This window comes from Ceratosolen solmsi, unplaced genomic scaffold (genome assembly GCF_000503995.2).
Source record: "Ceratosolen solmsi marchali unplaced genomic scaffold, CerSol_1.0 scaffold6, whole genome shotgun sequence".
NCBI classification, from domain to species: Eukaryota; Metazoa; Arthropoda; class Insecta; order Hymenoptera; family Agaonidae; genus Ceratosolen; species Ceratosolen solmsi.
Window position 1 is genome coordinate 14,466,025 of NW_011948414.1, and position 14,682 is coordinate 14,480,706.

At 23.4% G+C, this 14,682-nt stretch overlaps 1 protein-coding gene and 1 long non-coding RNA gene across 2 annotated transcripts in view; both read right to left on the minus strand.

The window, feature by feature from the left end:
* The window catches only part of LOC105368214 (uncharacterized), a 38,376-nt gene that overhangs the window by 20,115 nt on the left and 3,579 nt on the right, over nucleotides 1-14,682 (minus strand). The gene's annotated exons all lie outside the window — the stretch shown is intronic.
* On the minus strand, nucleotides 12,705-14,682 carry VAChT (Vesicular acetylcholine transporter). The gene has a single exon (XM_011507182.1). It carries the CDS (start codon nucleotides 14,610-14,612, stop codon nucleotides 12,843-12,845), a length of 1,770 nt encoding a protein of 589 aa, XP_011505484.1. The 5' UTR covers nucleotides 14,613-14,682; the 3' UTR covers nucleotides 12,705-12,842.

Consider the following 14,682-nt stretch of genomic DNA (forward strand, 5'->3'; position numbering starts at 1 on the left):
CATATTTTGACTGAAATAAAAGTTAATTTTATTTGATAATTCAAACTTGAAAATTCGATAATCAATCCTTATAAATCTATTCGAAATTACTGGTTTTCTAAAAAAAAAATTAATAAAAAGAATCTTCCACCTTATTTCTTATTGTTAAATTTTTTCAACAACTATTTCTTTGATATATATATCAAGGAAATAGTTATATATATATATATATATATATATAAATTCATATTGATAAGCTATTCTTCGCATTGCAACATTATTCTATCTTGTGAAAGTAGTGTAAGAAATATACATATTTAATATCATACAATAGCAGATTTTTATTTTGTAAACATTTTTATTAAAAAAATATGAAGTACCTATATACATAATAAGTTTTTTTTATAAATTACAGTTAATATTGTAAAATTAATTATTATACATTTATAATGTATTTTGTAAATAAATAATTGATAGATCCACTATCATTCATAAAATAAAACAATTATAAAGCATAATTTGGAGCTTAGAAATACATTAAAATTTCTGTAATCTTAATTATACTATCACTTTTCTTACAATATAATGAGTTGAGAAATATGAGTCATCATATCTAAAACAAGTATTCATGCAATTGCTGAATTAACATAATTGCTATTGTTACACCTAACACGAAAAATTTATTTTCGTACAAATTCAAGCACATTTTATTGATTTCAAGATAGATATTCGAATTATCAGAAGCACCCTTGTGAAAAATCGATGTTATCTCCCCTAATCTACTTTACAATTATCGTTTGTAATCAATCATCGAGAATACATGAAAAAGTAAATTATGAATTGGTAACTTAAAGTATTTTCTATTCATTTAATATTATTAATAATAATTCAATAGTAGTGGTGACTATCTGTATATAATAATTTAATTTTCACCAAATGCTAAAAATCTTTTATTTCAAGCACTACAACTATTACTGAAATTGAATTTGTTTTTTATGATAATTTTATAAAAATTTCACCTATATACAAATATATATATATTATCAATATTGTGATAAAGATTGTCTATATATATACAGGTATATATATATATATATATATATATTTATATTCATCTTACTCATAAACCCCTCTGCAGACAAGAGTTGCACGCAAGTATTATGGATCAGAACAGCTGTACGGTCTCTTTTTCTTTTTCATTCGCACACACCCTCTTTTTTTTCTATTTATCTTTTTTTAACTTCTTTCTCTATCTCTCTCTCTCTCTCTCTCTCTTTCTTTACCACCTCCCTTCCTCTTTCAATACATCTACACGCTTTACTGAATCTCCTTGCTTTTATGTATATATCTTTATCTTACTTTTAAGTCACCCTTCTTGTCTACTACGACAATTTGTCAGGTCGCACCTATGAAGCATTTATACTCCTTCTCTTTTCTTTTTTCTTTTTTTTTTAAGTGGATTTGCTTAAAATATTAAACAACGATAAAAAAGAAAAAGTATGAGTGTGAAAGTAAGTAAAGTCAATCGATAAACAGCTTCACGCGTAAATACCGTCGTTTTAATTATACATAAGATGTATATTATTATATACTAAATATGAAATTTTAACGAGGATTAAGAAAAAACATCTTTATTAATATATAATGTTTTCGAACTTTAAATTAAAATATGAATTTGTAAATAAATAATAGAATTTTTAGAATCTGGAATACTTGAGGTACCGTTTAGTATTATAGTAACTAATGAGATATTTAAATAGTCAGCTGAAATAAATAGCTTACAAGAATATTCGAAATATAAATAATTTAACAATCTTTTCAAAAATTATTTAAAAAAATAATATTTCCGTAGATAATATTATCGCATAATTTAATATTCAAAAGAAATTTTTAAATTAGAGACATTTAAGATATTAATATTAATTCTTATAGAATTGAACCAAATTAACAATAATGTAAAGATAGTGAAAAATCATACTAGCTCAAAATAGTTTAAAGAAATAAATTTGAAAATATGAAATACAAGAAATTATTGTATATCAAACGTTAGTATTCATTAGTAATTATTTTTGAAAAGACAATAATAATAGAAGTGATGTATAATCATTGAATTTAGTAAAAGTTCAATCTGAAATAATGGGTATAAAGTAAAGATAACAACGTTCCCGGTTATACTTTTTTACTTGTTTCTTACACAACATAGAACATTTAAGATATTGCTATATGGTTAAAATAACAATCATGCAAGAATTTGTCTTACTTCCAGGGTTTCTTATGGATTGGTGTTCACGTAATACATCCGTAATATACAGATAGGCGTTGGAGCATTAAACAGGACTACGACAAACACGCGTGAATGATTCGATGTCTCAAATGCCCCCGTCACAATATCTACCTCGACCGGCTCCCAAAGGTTCAGGGTTGTGTTAGTCGCTGAATCCATCTTTTCGCCCGTTACCAAGGCAACGCGGCATGAAATAGTTATTTATTCACGGCGATTCGCCTCTAGGCGTGTAAGAGGGTCGTTCGTATAGGTAAGCCTGAGGCACGGCACTGTCTGATGCGCCCTTCACGTGGACTACTTTCGTTTCCGAAATATAGGAGCCGAAATATGGGAGCCTCTCTTCTAGCTAACGATGAAGAAATGGTATGAACTATTTTAATCGAAGTTATTGTTCCTATCGATTGCCAATATACTTTCATTTGCTTCTTTGCCTTACCGAGCTCTTCCAACGTATGTAAAATCACCATTAAAATAGTCTAGTGTCAAGAAACATTGAGACACTCTTCTCACTCTTTTCCGTACACAACCCAAATACATTTGTACGTGCTCTAATTTATAAAAATTGATGTTTTCAGACATAACATTAGCTATAATAATCATACATTTATTCAGGCATTTTCATTACATAATTATTCCAATTTTGCGAAATATTTTGTTACCAAAAGATAGATGTAAATTCGTATTAATCTGTCCATTAAATTGATAAACAATATCAAAACCTTGCTAAACAGTATTATATTAAATTAAATTTATATTATCTTCCAAATTGATTTCTTATTATTTTTACGAAATTTAAAAAATAATATTAATGATTTTCAACAACAAGAACAAAATTAATAATATTAAGGCTCGATGAAGGGTATGAGTAAACATTCGTTTAAATTTTCGTTAAATATCATGATATAAATTATTTTGTATTATGTGTTAATTGGATTGTCAAATTATCTATCCATAAATGATACATAATTACTAATCAATCAAATTTAAATTGAATATATATTTTTTAAAGAGAGAAAATAGTAGATTAATAACGACTTAACGATTAGCAATTATTTTTTATTTATTTCAATAATAAATTTTATTATTATACTATAATTAAATTATAGATTATATTAAAACCTTATATAGTTTTGTTTAATATATAATTATATGATTATCTTCTATGTAGCTAAATTATTTTAAATATTTTTCAAATTCCATGTACACTTGATAAACTAAATATACTACTGCATAATTTATATTCTCATTTTCCACGTGTAATTACAAATTAAAAGTGCATTTTTAATAAAGTCAAATATTAATATAAATTTTGAAATTGTTCTATTAAATTTCTACATTTATTATTATTAATTATTATTATTAATTAACATATGGAGAACGCCAGATTTGAAAAAAAATATAAAGAGAATATCTTAATTTTATCTATTGAAAATTAAAGTATCATCTTATATATTAAAATACATAATTTATTGAACATAATTTTAAATCTAATAATACTAATAATTTTTACAAGAAAAAAAAAATTAAATTGATTTTCATGTTTATCCACGATATTTACTGTTTACCAATAATAGATTGATACTAATAATAGACTAATAATAGAAACTAAATATATATAACCAAATAATTATTTTTTAAATAATGTAAAAATATATTATTTTGTCATTAATAAAATTTTGTTTAAGGGCTTTTAGCTTTATGAAAAGCAATTGAGTTGTTAATAACTTCAGATCGTATATATCATTAAAATAGGATAAAAATAGTTAAATAAATTGAATTGATTTAATTTTCAATTTTTTAATTTGTTTTAAAATTAAACTTTTTATATAAAATTTTAAATATAATGAAAGTAAATTTACTTCGATAAAGTACTTAGATAGATTAAAAAATTGTTATTTCAAATTCAAATATATCCAATTATGATATGATATTACATCATTAAATTTATATAAATAATTTATAATAAATAACTACGGATCAATGACTGACATGTTTAAAATCGGAAATTGTAAGAAATATTAACAGTATTTATATTTGCAATTTGTTATTGGGTAATATTTTATTTTATATTATATTAAATCGAACTAATAAATTAAATATTATTTCTGAGGTTGAAAATTGAAAATCTTGGGATTTTAATAATAGTTATATAATCAATAATTTATGTCGACTGATTATAAATAGAATTATATATAATAGTATAGCATTTTTTATTAGAATGCACTAATCGTATTAATTTTAAATATCAAACAATTATTTGTATTTGTTATTATTAGTTAAAAAGTAAATAATTTAAAAGAATATAAAGATAACATAAATTGATAGGGCACATTTATTTACTTTTTTAAAATTTTAATATGAAAGAATATTTAAAAAATAAGATATGTAACTATTCAACGTAAAATATATTTAATATCTAAAATTTAAATTATAATAAAAATATGTGTACAATTGTATTAATTTATAAAAAAAATTGTTCAAGAACTAATTACTTAATGCCCTAAAAATTAAATTTAAGCATATAGATAAAAATGAAATAAAACTACAATTAATATAAAAATTAGCAATTTCTTGGGCGATCATTAATTAAAATGAATGCATATAGCCGATAACGTGAAATACTAAAGATGATCCGCTTTATAGTTCTGCGTGTCGCGGTTGGCGTAAAGAGCCTTTGTAATCTTTAAATCCGATTATTCGCCTCATCGACAGACAACAAGAGCGGCTACCCTTCAAGAGGTTCCGTAGACACTTGCCTGCCTACATGCTTAAACTTGCTTACTTTTTTAAGATCCTCACACGTATCACACATTTTGTATAAACTCACGCGTATTAGTCGAAAAAATTTTGAAGTCATTCGATTCTCTTCTTTGCACCAAAATTTTATATTGTATTAATCAAAGCAATTAATATCTTTAAGATGCGACTAACTTTTATAATATAGTTTCTTTATTTAATTATATCACCCATTAATTTTTAAACGAAGCTGATTGTATGCAATTATATAAAAAACATTTATTTTATTTCTAAACGTTCCATACCAACATATACATAGTTATCGGAATATTGTTATTATTTAACATTGAAAAAGTATAAATTGCAATTAACTATGTATATTTTCAGCATATATATTGTGCAAGGTAGAGGAATATAAGAGAACAAATTGTACTTATTATTGTCAGATCATTTTCTCATATCAAATATATAGAAGGGTACAATATTAATACATAAATTTGAATAATGTTGACAAATTTACAACAAAATATCATTTATAAAATAACAAAACTATTTATTTTTATTTTTAGTTCATTTTATTAAACTTTTATTTCATTTGTCAAAAGATTACGTAATTAATGATAATCTTTCTTTAATGAAAATTTCAGTTACCTAAAAATTAATATCTTTATATAAAAAAATTATATAAAAGCTTTAATATATTGAAATTGTTATATCTTCTTTATATTTTAATTATTAATAATTTGTTATTGAGAGTATTTATTATTTATAAATAGCTTTTAGTGGATATTTTTCGAAGAATATATAATTGATTGATTAAATTTAATAAGTAAATTTTAAAAAATATTGTAAAAAATAATATATGGACAATTGATATAACATTGTATAACTTTATTCAAAATGTCATAATATACTTACGTTCATATAGTGTCATTATATATATATATATATATATATATAAATATATAGGTATATCATTGAAACTCATATTTTAATAACTATTAAATTAAATAACTGTTAAGTTAAATGAACTCAAATATCTGATCATCTTTAAACATTAATATTAAAAATAACATTATAACATGAATAATTTAGACAATTATTAATATTAAAGCCATAAAAGCCAGTGAAGGCTGTTCAAAACAAAAATAAATAAAACCACTCAAAAATATATAAAATTATAAATTATAAATAATAATAATAATAAGCGACAGATAAGAATCAATAGATATTGTTTGTCATTGTATATACTTCTGAAAACTAATGAGAAAAATGTTCTTAATAGCATTAATTTATAAAACATGTGGGGGCAATGAAATGATAGTACGCGTTCAAGTATACATGAATTGTATTTTCTTTGTCTAACTATGTATTTATCTACATCATTCCATTTCTTATATATATATATATATATATATATATATATATATATACATAGATGCATGCATGCCTTTACATAAGTTCTCTACGCATAAATGGGGTACGTACGTATATATATATATATATATATATATATATATATATATTATCTATCTATCTACCATCAATCTATTCATTCATCTATTTGTCCAACCATCCATCTACCAATACATTCATTCATCAATTCATACATCCATTTATCTATCCAAGCATCTATTTATTAATTAATCCAACCATCTATACAGTAATCTATTTATCCACCTATCTATTTACATATTAGTTCCTTCATCTATTTATTTATCCATCCATTCGCCTATCGATTCATCCACTTACTTATTCATCTATTCATCCATCCATTTATCGCTCTACCTATCCATGTATTTATTTATCTATTTATCTAGCTATCTTATTCTGTCATTCTCTCTTCTTTAGGCAAGCAATAGAACTTAAGCAAGTGTCAATCTAACCCTATCAAAGTATTTATATTACAGCGCAGTTCCAGAGGGGTGGCAACACATGGTACTTGTACGGGGGGAAAACAAGACCAAATCATAAGTGGTGAAAATGTGGAAGGGATATTGAAGGGTAGAATTCATAGCAAGGACAGAGTTTGTTCAAATAATTCAATCGTATTTTCCTCTTTGTTTAATTTAGAATTGATAAATCAATTTTATTATAATTAAGTGATATTGATTTTAGGAAAATAAACTTTTTTAGTATTTCCAATATTAAAACATTATATTTATTTAAACTTTAAATATTGTTGTAAAATTTCAGTTATTATAAAGCCATTATATGAAAAATTGAACTTATATAAATACGTATTTCGTTTTATAAAAAATACATTTGAATGATTTTTATTAAAATGAAAAAAAAAATTAATTTTCCAAAATTGTTTTATTGTTTATACATTGTATTTAACCTTTTAAATACGTTTTGCCATTAATATTAGCTTTGGATAATCTGTTTCTTTTTCTTAACAATAAATTTTTAGTTGTATTTAACATTTTAAAAACACTATTTAATATAAAGAAAAATAAGAAAAATTTTTAATTGTTTTAAATGAATTTTAATACTAAATTAAAGTTTATTTAAACAAATGAAGTATAAAAATATTATTATTTAAAATAGAAGAAAAATAAAATAATAGTAAAAGTGAGAATATCATAAATCAAGTTTTATATTTCATTAATATTCTTAATTCAAAATGATATAATTTTATTTATAATATTTCAATATTATAATTTAAACAACAAAAATTATAAAATAATAAACATTAAATTATGTCTAGTTTACTTTTTTATAAAATGAAGGGTTTTTGTATAGAAAAATAATTCATTATGCTTGAATAACAAGGACGTATTTAATAATCGTTTTAACAATATTACAGCGATATACATTATGTAAATTGATTGGTAATAACTTTTCCTATTATTATATGATGGTATTATATGATAATTTAAGCAATATTTTTATCGTATATACATATATTATATGTGTTTGTTTTTATAAATATTAACTAATCGATTAATAATCTTTAATTTTAATCAATTATAGAAGTAAACGCAATCAATAAGATGTAAAATAATAAGAATTATATGATTTGGTATAGCTAATTACTTCGATTATTTAATAAATATTTGTAATTAATAATAGTAAATAATAGTTATATCAATTTATTTAATTTATTTTAATTAATTAAATTAGTTAATATTTTCATATAATACTAACTGAATTAAATTAATGTCACCCTTTATTTTATTTTTTTACATAATCGTATAACTATACATTCACATTAATTTAATTAACTAATAAAATGTATTTGCATTTTCCATTATTATTGTTATGTATAACAATTAATTAAAACAGTAGTTTAATTATTAAAAATATTCTATTAAAAAACTATGATTTATTAATTTTATAATTACTTTAAATTTTTTTTATCTATAAAGAAAGATAAATATTTATAATTAAATATAAAGTCTGAAAGTCAGCTATATTTTACAAAATAGTCTTGTATTCCAATAAACAGTAACAGATTTTAATAAAATAATGGAATCTTTTCATACATTTTCCTAATTACTAATATTCTATTTATTAATTACTTTTATTATGACCATAAGGTTTATAAGTATTGTAAATACTGAAATAATTATATAAATGAATATTCTTAAATTAAACAATAGATATTTATCAAATATTCATTTCTCAAATGGTATTAAAAGTAAATTATATTGTTATTACAAATATTATCATACTAAAAATTTACAAGACAATAAAAAATATATTACTATTTAATTTAAGAATACTGAGATAATTCTATAATAAATTAATAAATAATTATATTTACACATTTCTTAATCTAATACTATATTTACTACACATTGCTTTAATAAAAAAATTAGACTCCGATTCTAATTTAAAATGTGTTACATAGTAATTCAAATATTTTTAATATTTGTATTCCTATATATTTTCATTTTAAAATATTATTTACAAAAGAATAAACTAATGTAGAACAATCATTATTTGTCTAGTATTACAATTTATATAATCCATGTGTTCTATTTATCGATAGATGATAAGGTTTTGTGTGATATTTTGTAATTATGATAATGAATAACTAGAGCTTTTAAGTCACTGAATAGCATACTTTTTTAAAATTCTCATAAACAAAAAAATTATTTTATTACATGTTTCATATTTCTGTTTTCTTTAACAATATATTTTATTTTTATACAAACACCGATTAAAGCTAATGAATTATCGTTAAAAGTCTTTTCCTACGTCAATTTTCTTACAAATTATGATGATAGTAACGACGACAATGACGATGACAACGATAATGATGTAAATGATGATGATGTAATGGTGGTGTTGGTATGGTAATAATGATGATGATCATCATGATGATAATGATGACAGTGTTAGTTGTGATGGTGGTGGTGACAGCGATTGATGATGATGGAGATTATGCTGATGATGGTGGTAGTGATGGTGGTGGTGGTGGCGATGATGATGCTGATGATTATTATTATTATAATCATTATGATAACGGCGACGTTGTCATTGTGGTATATGATAATGATTTTAATTATTATTATTATTATTATTATTATTATTATTATTATTACTGTTCGTATTATTGTTAGTATTATTATTATTTATTATTATTATTATTATTACTACTGTTAGTATTATTGTTAGTATTATTGTTAATATTATCATTATTATTATTATTATTATTATTATTATTATTATTATTATCATCATCATCATGATGATCATTTTCATGATTTTTGTGATATTCCTGATAAGATCTTAATTATCTTCTCTACATTATATACATATTTCAAGTTAAATTAACTTTTTCTTATTTTTTAAGAAAATTACGTTGATAATATAATTTGAAATATTTAACTTTGAAATTTACTTATGTAAAACTGGTTTTTTAAATTTATTATTACTCTTAATGAATTTATATTAAACTTACAGTCTTTCATAATCTCGAATTTGTCTATTCATTTACCGTAAGAATAATTTCAATAAATTCTGTATTATTACGTAACTTATAAAAATTAAATTACTTAGTATAAAATTAATTTTTACAATTTTATTTTATTTTTATTATAAAAACAGCTTGTCATAGTTAAACATAGCACAGAAATTTTCAAGATATTTAAACTATAAATACATAAAATATGCTTTTAATTAAAAAATTAAATCATAAGAGGCCAGCTCTCAGTAAAGATTATAAACACCGAGCATCGTTTGAACGTTTTTCTTAAAATACTTTCCAAAGTAATACAGTTTTCAAATATTCATAAAAATACACCGATACTTCTTACAATATATTCATATGCATAATATTTATACATCTATACGATATGTTTACAATGAGTCACACTAAAGCGAAAGATCAACTTAAAAATTATTTCTTAACCATTTTAACAATGAATTATACGCATTTATAGCATTTATAAATCAAATACATCACAATTAACTTACACACGATGATTATTTTATGTACGAAAATTTTAAACATTGTAATGCTAAGATAATGAAAAATAGTTTATTCTACACAACATGTCGTAACTTTATGTAACCCTAATGAGATAAAACGAGACTAATCATAATCTCGTTAATAGTTCATTTCTAAAACGTACTTAAATATTCTTTATTTTTCTAAACATATTATCCTTATAGTTATGTTTGGTATTCACGAAACGTGACACCTGATATGTTATCTTGGTTCAGCAATAAATAATGGATAACTAAAATTAATAATTTTCAATTAAAATATTTAAATACGCGAAACAAGCTTAAATCCCTTACTAATCAGGAGCTATTAACGCGCATTTTATAATTTAAACTTAGCACTATGCTTTTCTATTATTATTCGACATATTTTTGTCGATAACATATTCTTGTCTATAATTATAGATCATGCGACACTTCTAATATCAATATAATATTATGGATAAAATGATATAAAAATTATTTACTTTAAAACTATTTATCCCAATGAAAAGGAAATACAATATTTTTAATGTTATATTCAGTTCAAAATTTGAACCAAACATATAATAGTAATATGCATTGAATTTAATGTATTATAATCTAATTTGCTAAAATTATTATCAACTCAATGGAGTCACTAATATAGAAATCTCAATTAAAAATATATTTTTATTCTTCACAAAAACCTATATATTAACTAAGATAAAAGAATTAAAAATGACTGTTTCATTTTTGTTTTTCTTAAAGAATTAAAATTTAATTTTTGTTCAATTATTAAAATATTGTTTAGAATAACTCTAAATTTCTTATAATTATTACCTGTTTAGATTTTCGCATACACAGGTTGCAATTTAATGCTAGATAAATATTTGATTTAATTTCATGAAATTATTGAAAATATAACATTTTCTAAAATTAATTTAAATATAATTAAAATTGTAACAACATTTTTGCTAAACTCTTTACGTTTATAAATTATTACAAAATAGTAATTAGAAGTGTAACAATGATATACTTCACGAATTTAGACAAGCTGATGCAAAGCAACATCCTATTATTTTATGATATTTTCTATTTTCATTTATGAAATATTTTAATGAAAAAACGCATAAACCATTTATTTGCATATCATGTATTAATATAGAATATTTTAAGATTTTTTTTTATAAAAGTAGAACTTTCTACAAATAATTATTCTTGTTGTAATTTATAAATATTATGAAGTCATCATATTATCATTTATTATATTTAAAAAATAAGCAACTTTAAATGTATTTAGCTGATTAAAAAAAAATTAATTTCTCTACTTTAAATAATTTACGATAATTAATAAAAATATTAAGACATTCAATATTGAAATGCGATAATTCTTGACGAAGTAAATCATAATATAATTTATATATGAAATTAAGTTTTTACTTCATTACTATGTTCTAATAAATTAAATTCAATATTTATAGTTTTAATAATATGAAATATAAATTTTTTATATTATAAAATCTGTAGGCATAATTGTTATACATTTTGCAAGCTTCATAAATAAATGAATGAATGATAATTACTAATTCATTTATGAATATTCAGTTGAGTTTAATACTATTTGAATTTAAATTAACTTTTTCTAAAAGATAATATAATTGGAACTTACAGCCTACATGAAAAATTTAGTTTTAATATGACATTTTTAATTTTTGCAAATAAATATACTTAAAACACTTAATTATTAAAATAATTAATAATGAATAGATATCACTCTAAAATATAATAAAAATTTTTTTATATAAAATTTCACGCTATTATTTTCATTTATAATCGTACCATTAATAAATATTTTTTTTAGTAATGATATGCATATAAAATGTTTGGTTTTAATTATTTTTAGTTATTATATTATTTCTATTACACATTTCTCTATCGTTCATGTACAAGTATACTTATATTAGATATATGTACTTCATCTCTTTTTTTGGTTCTTTTAAAAATTGAAATGAATAGCGAGAATGTTCAAATCTCAGAAGTACACAATATTATGAAGAATGCTTTAATGTTTCGCTGCAATTTGTTAAAAGCGAAGAAAGCTTATAATTATTAGAATTCAGCATCAATTACTTTTGTTATATGATACTTGTTAAACTGTTTGTATTCTTATTTAATTTTAGTTTTTTCTTCGTAATTTATATTGAATTATTATCCCAATACTAGTGAATAATAAATTACCACTTTCATAATAATAATATATCTTTATTTATTTTTTTATATTCTTCATATTTGGAAGCCTGCCATGAAGACAATAGTCTGCAATTTCAACCAATCACAGTCATAAATGAAATTTTATTACTAGTACTTTCGCCATCCATTTAAGTAAAGTATTTACTTATTTTATAATTTTATCTTGAATTCAAATTTAATACATCCCTTGCCTGAAAGGATTACTATCTCCCGCAGCTCGTTGATCTACTTGTTCATTTTTAAACGGATTCGACTTTACTGATCTAATATTTTGTTGCTGGTAATTTACTTGCTCACAACCTGTATCTTGCACTATTTCTTTACGTACATCTTGCTGTGTTTGGTCATACATACTTAAATTTTGTTGATACTGGTTTTCTTGTTGCTCATAACTATAACCGCAACTTTGATTCTCTCGACCATGGTTCTGAGAACTATAATTATCTTCATAATTTTGATAATTTCTATCTGAATGTTGATCTATATTAGTTTCTATATTTGTTGAGCATGTAAGATGATTTCCAATGTCACCAGAAACTGGTCTTTGCTCCTGCAGAATATAAGTTTGGTACTCCTTACTTGGTGGATCTTGCATAAGAATATTCGCTTCATCTTGAAATGGTTTAAAATCATAAATATGCCTAAGGTACATGAGTAATGGCGCATAAAGAAGATTTATAAAAGCAATTCCGATATTAAGAGCTGTAAATCCAATAGCTTCAACAACGCCACCGGCGATAATTGGACCAATTGCATAAGCTAAACTATAACTTATGTCAGCGATAGCATAGATACTACCATAAACCGACACGTATCGTACATCTACTAAGTAACCTAAAGTGGGAAGTAAGGCTGTGTCAATGAGAGCTATACCAAAGCATATTCCGCAAAGTGGAATCATAAGAAACTTATATGAAGTTGAAAAAGGAATGATAAAACAACAAAGTCCTTCTAAAGCTAGTCCGCCAGCGGCCATTAACCATTGATGTTGCGGATATTGTTTTGCCATTTTTACAGTAATAGCGACTCCAAAAACATGTGGGAAAAAAGCAGGAAGCCAAATTATACCTATCTTCCAGTAGTCACGAGTTATATGATCTTCCATCCACAATGAGATTGTTGGTTCTAGAAAAGCAAGTGCAACGTTTGACATCATAAGAGCGCCAGCACACACCGCAATATATGGATCGATGAAAAGCCTCCAAATAGGAATTGTAGGTCCAGTTTCTCTGCGACTTTCTTTTAATTGCTCTTTAACGGGTTTCATAACAAGTAAAAGCATCAAACTGTCCATTAAACTAACAATTGCAAGGATGATAAACGGCATTTCTTTTCCAGCAAATTGATACAAAGCTCCACCAAAAGGAGGTGCGACAAGACATCCAAAGCTTATAAATGCCAATGCGATTCCAAGTGCCTTGGATCGTTCATTCTCCTCTGTAAAACGATCTGCAATCATCGCAAGTCCCGATGTATCGGCAAATGCAGAACCAACTCCTTGTAAACTTCTAGCAAAAAATAGCACACCATAACTTCGACCACATGCAAAAACTAATGTTGCTAAAAACATAATAGAGAGTCCTATCATCATTGGAATATCGTAACCAATTCTATCAATTAAAGCTCCGGAAAACGGATTAACCATTAACTGGACAATGGCTTTTGAAGCAAAGAAGACACCCGTTGCTGAATCTTGACCATGATGTGATGGTAACCCAGTTGTATTTTCTGATATTTTTTCATCAGGAAATGCACCAATGTACTGAAGATAGTTTGGAATAATCGGGACAATTACCATATATAACATATTATCAAGCAAGAGGGCGATACAAACAATAACTAAAATAAGCTTTCTTTGAGCTTGTGGTTCCTGTAGCTTTTCCCAAATAATTGTTTTTACTTCTCCAATTTCGAGATTTATTACAGGTATTTTTATCGAAGACATTTTTATTGTTTGAAGCTACTTACTGATTTAAAGCTTATTATGTAAGTAATTCTATATTGAAAACAGTAGA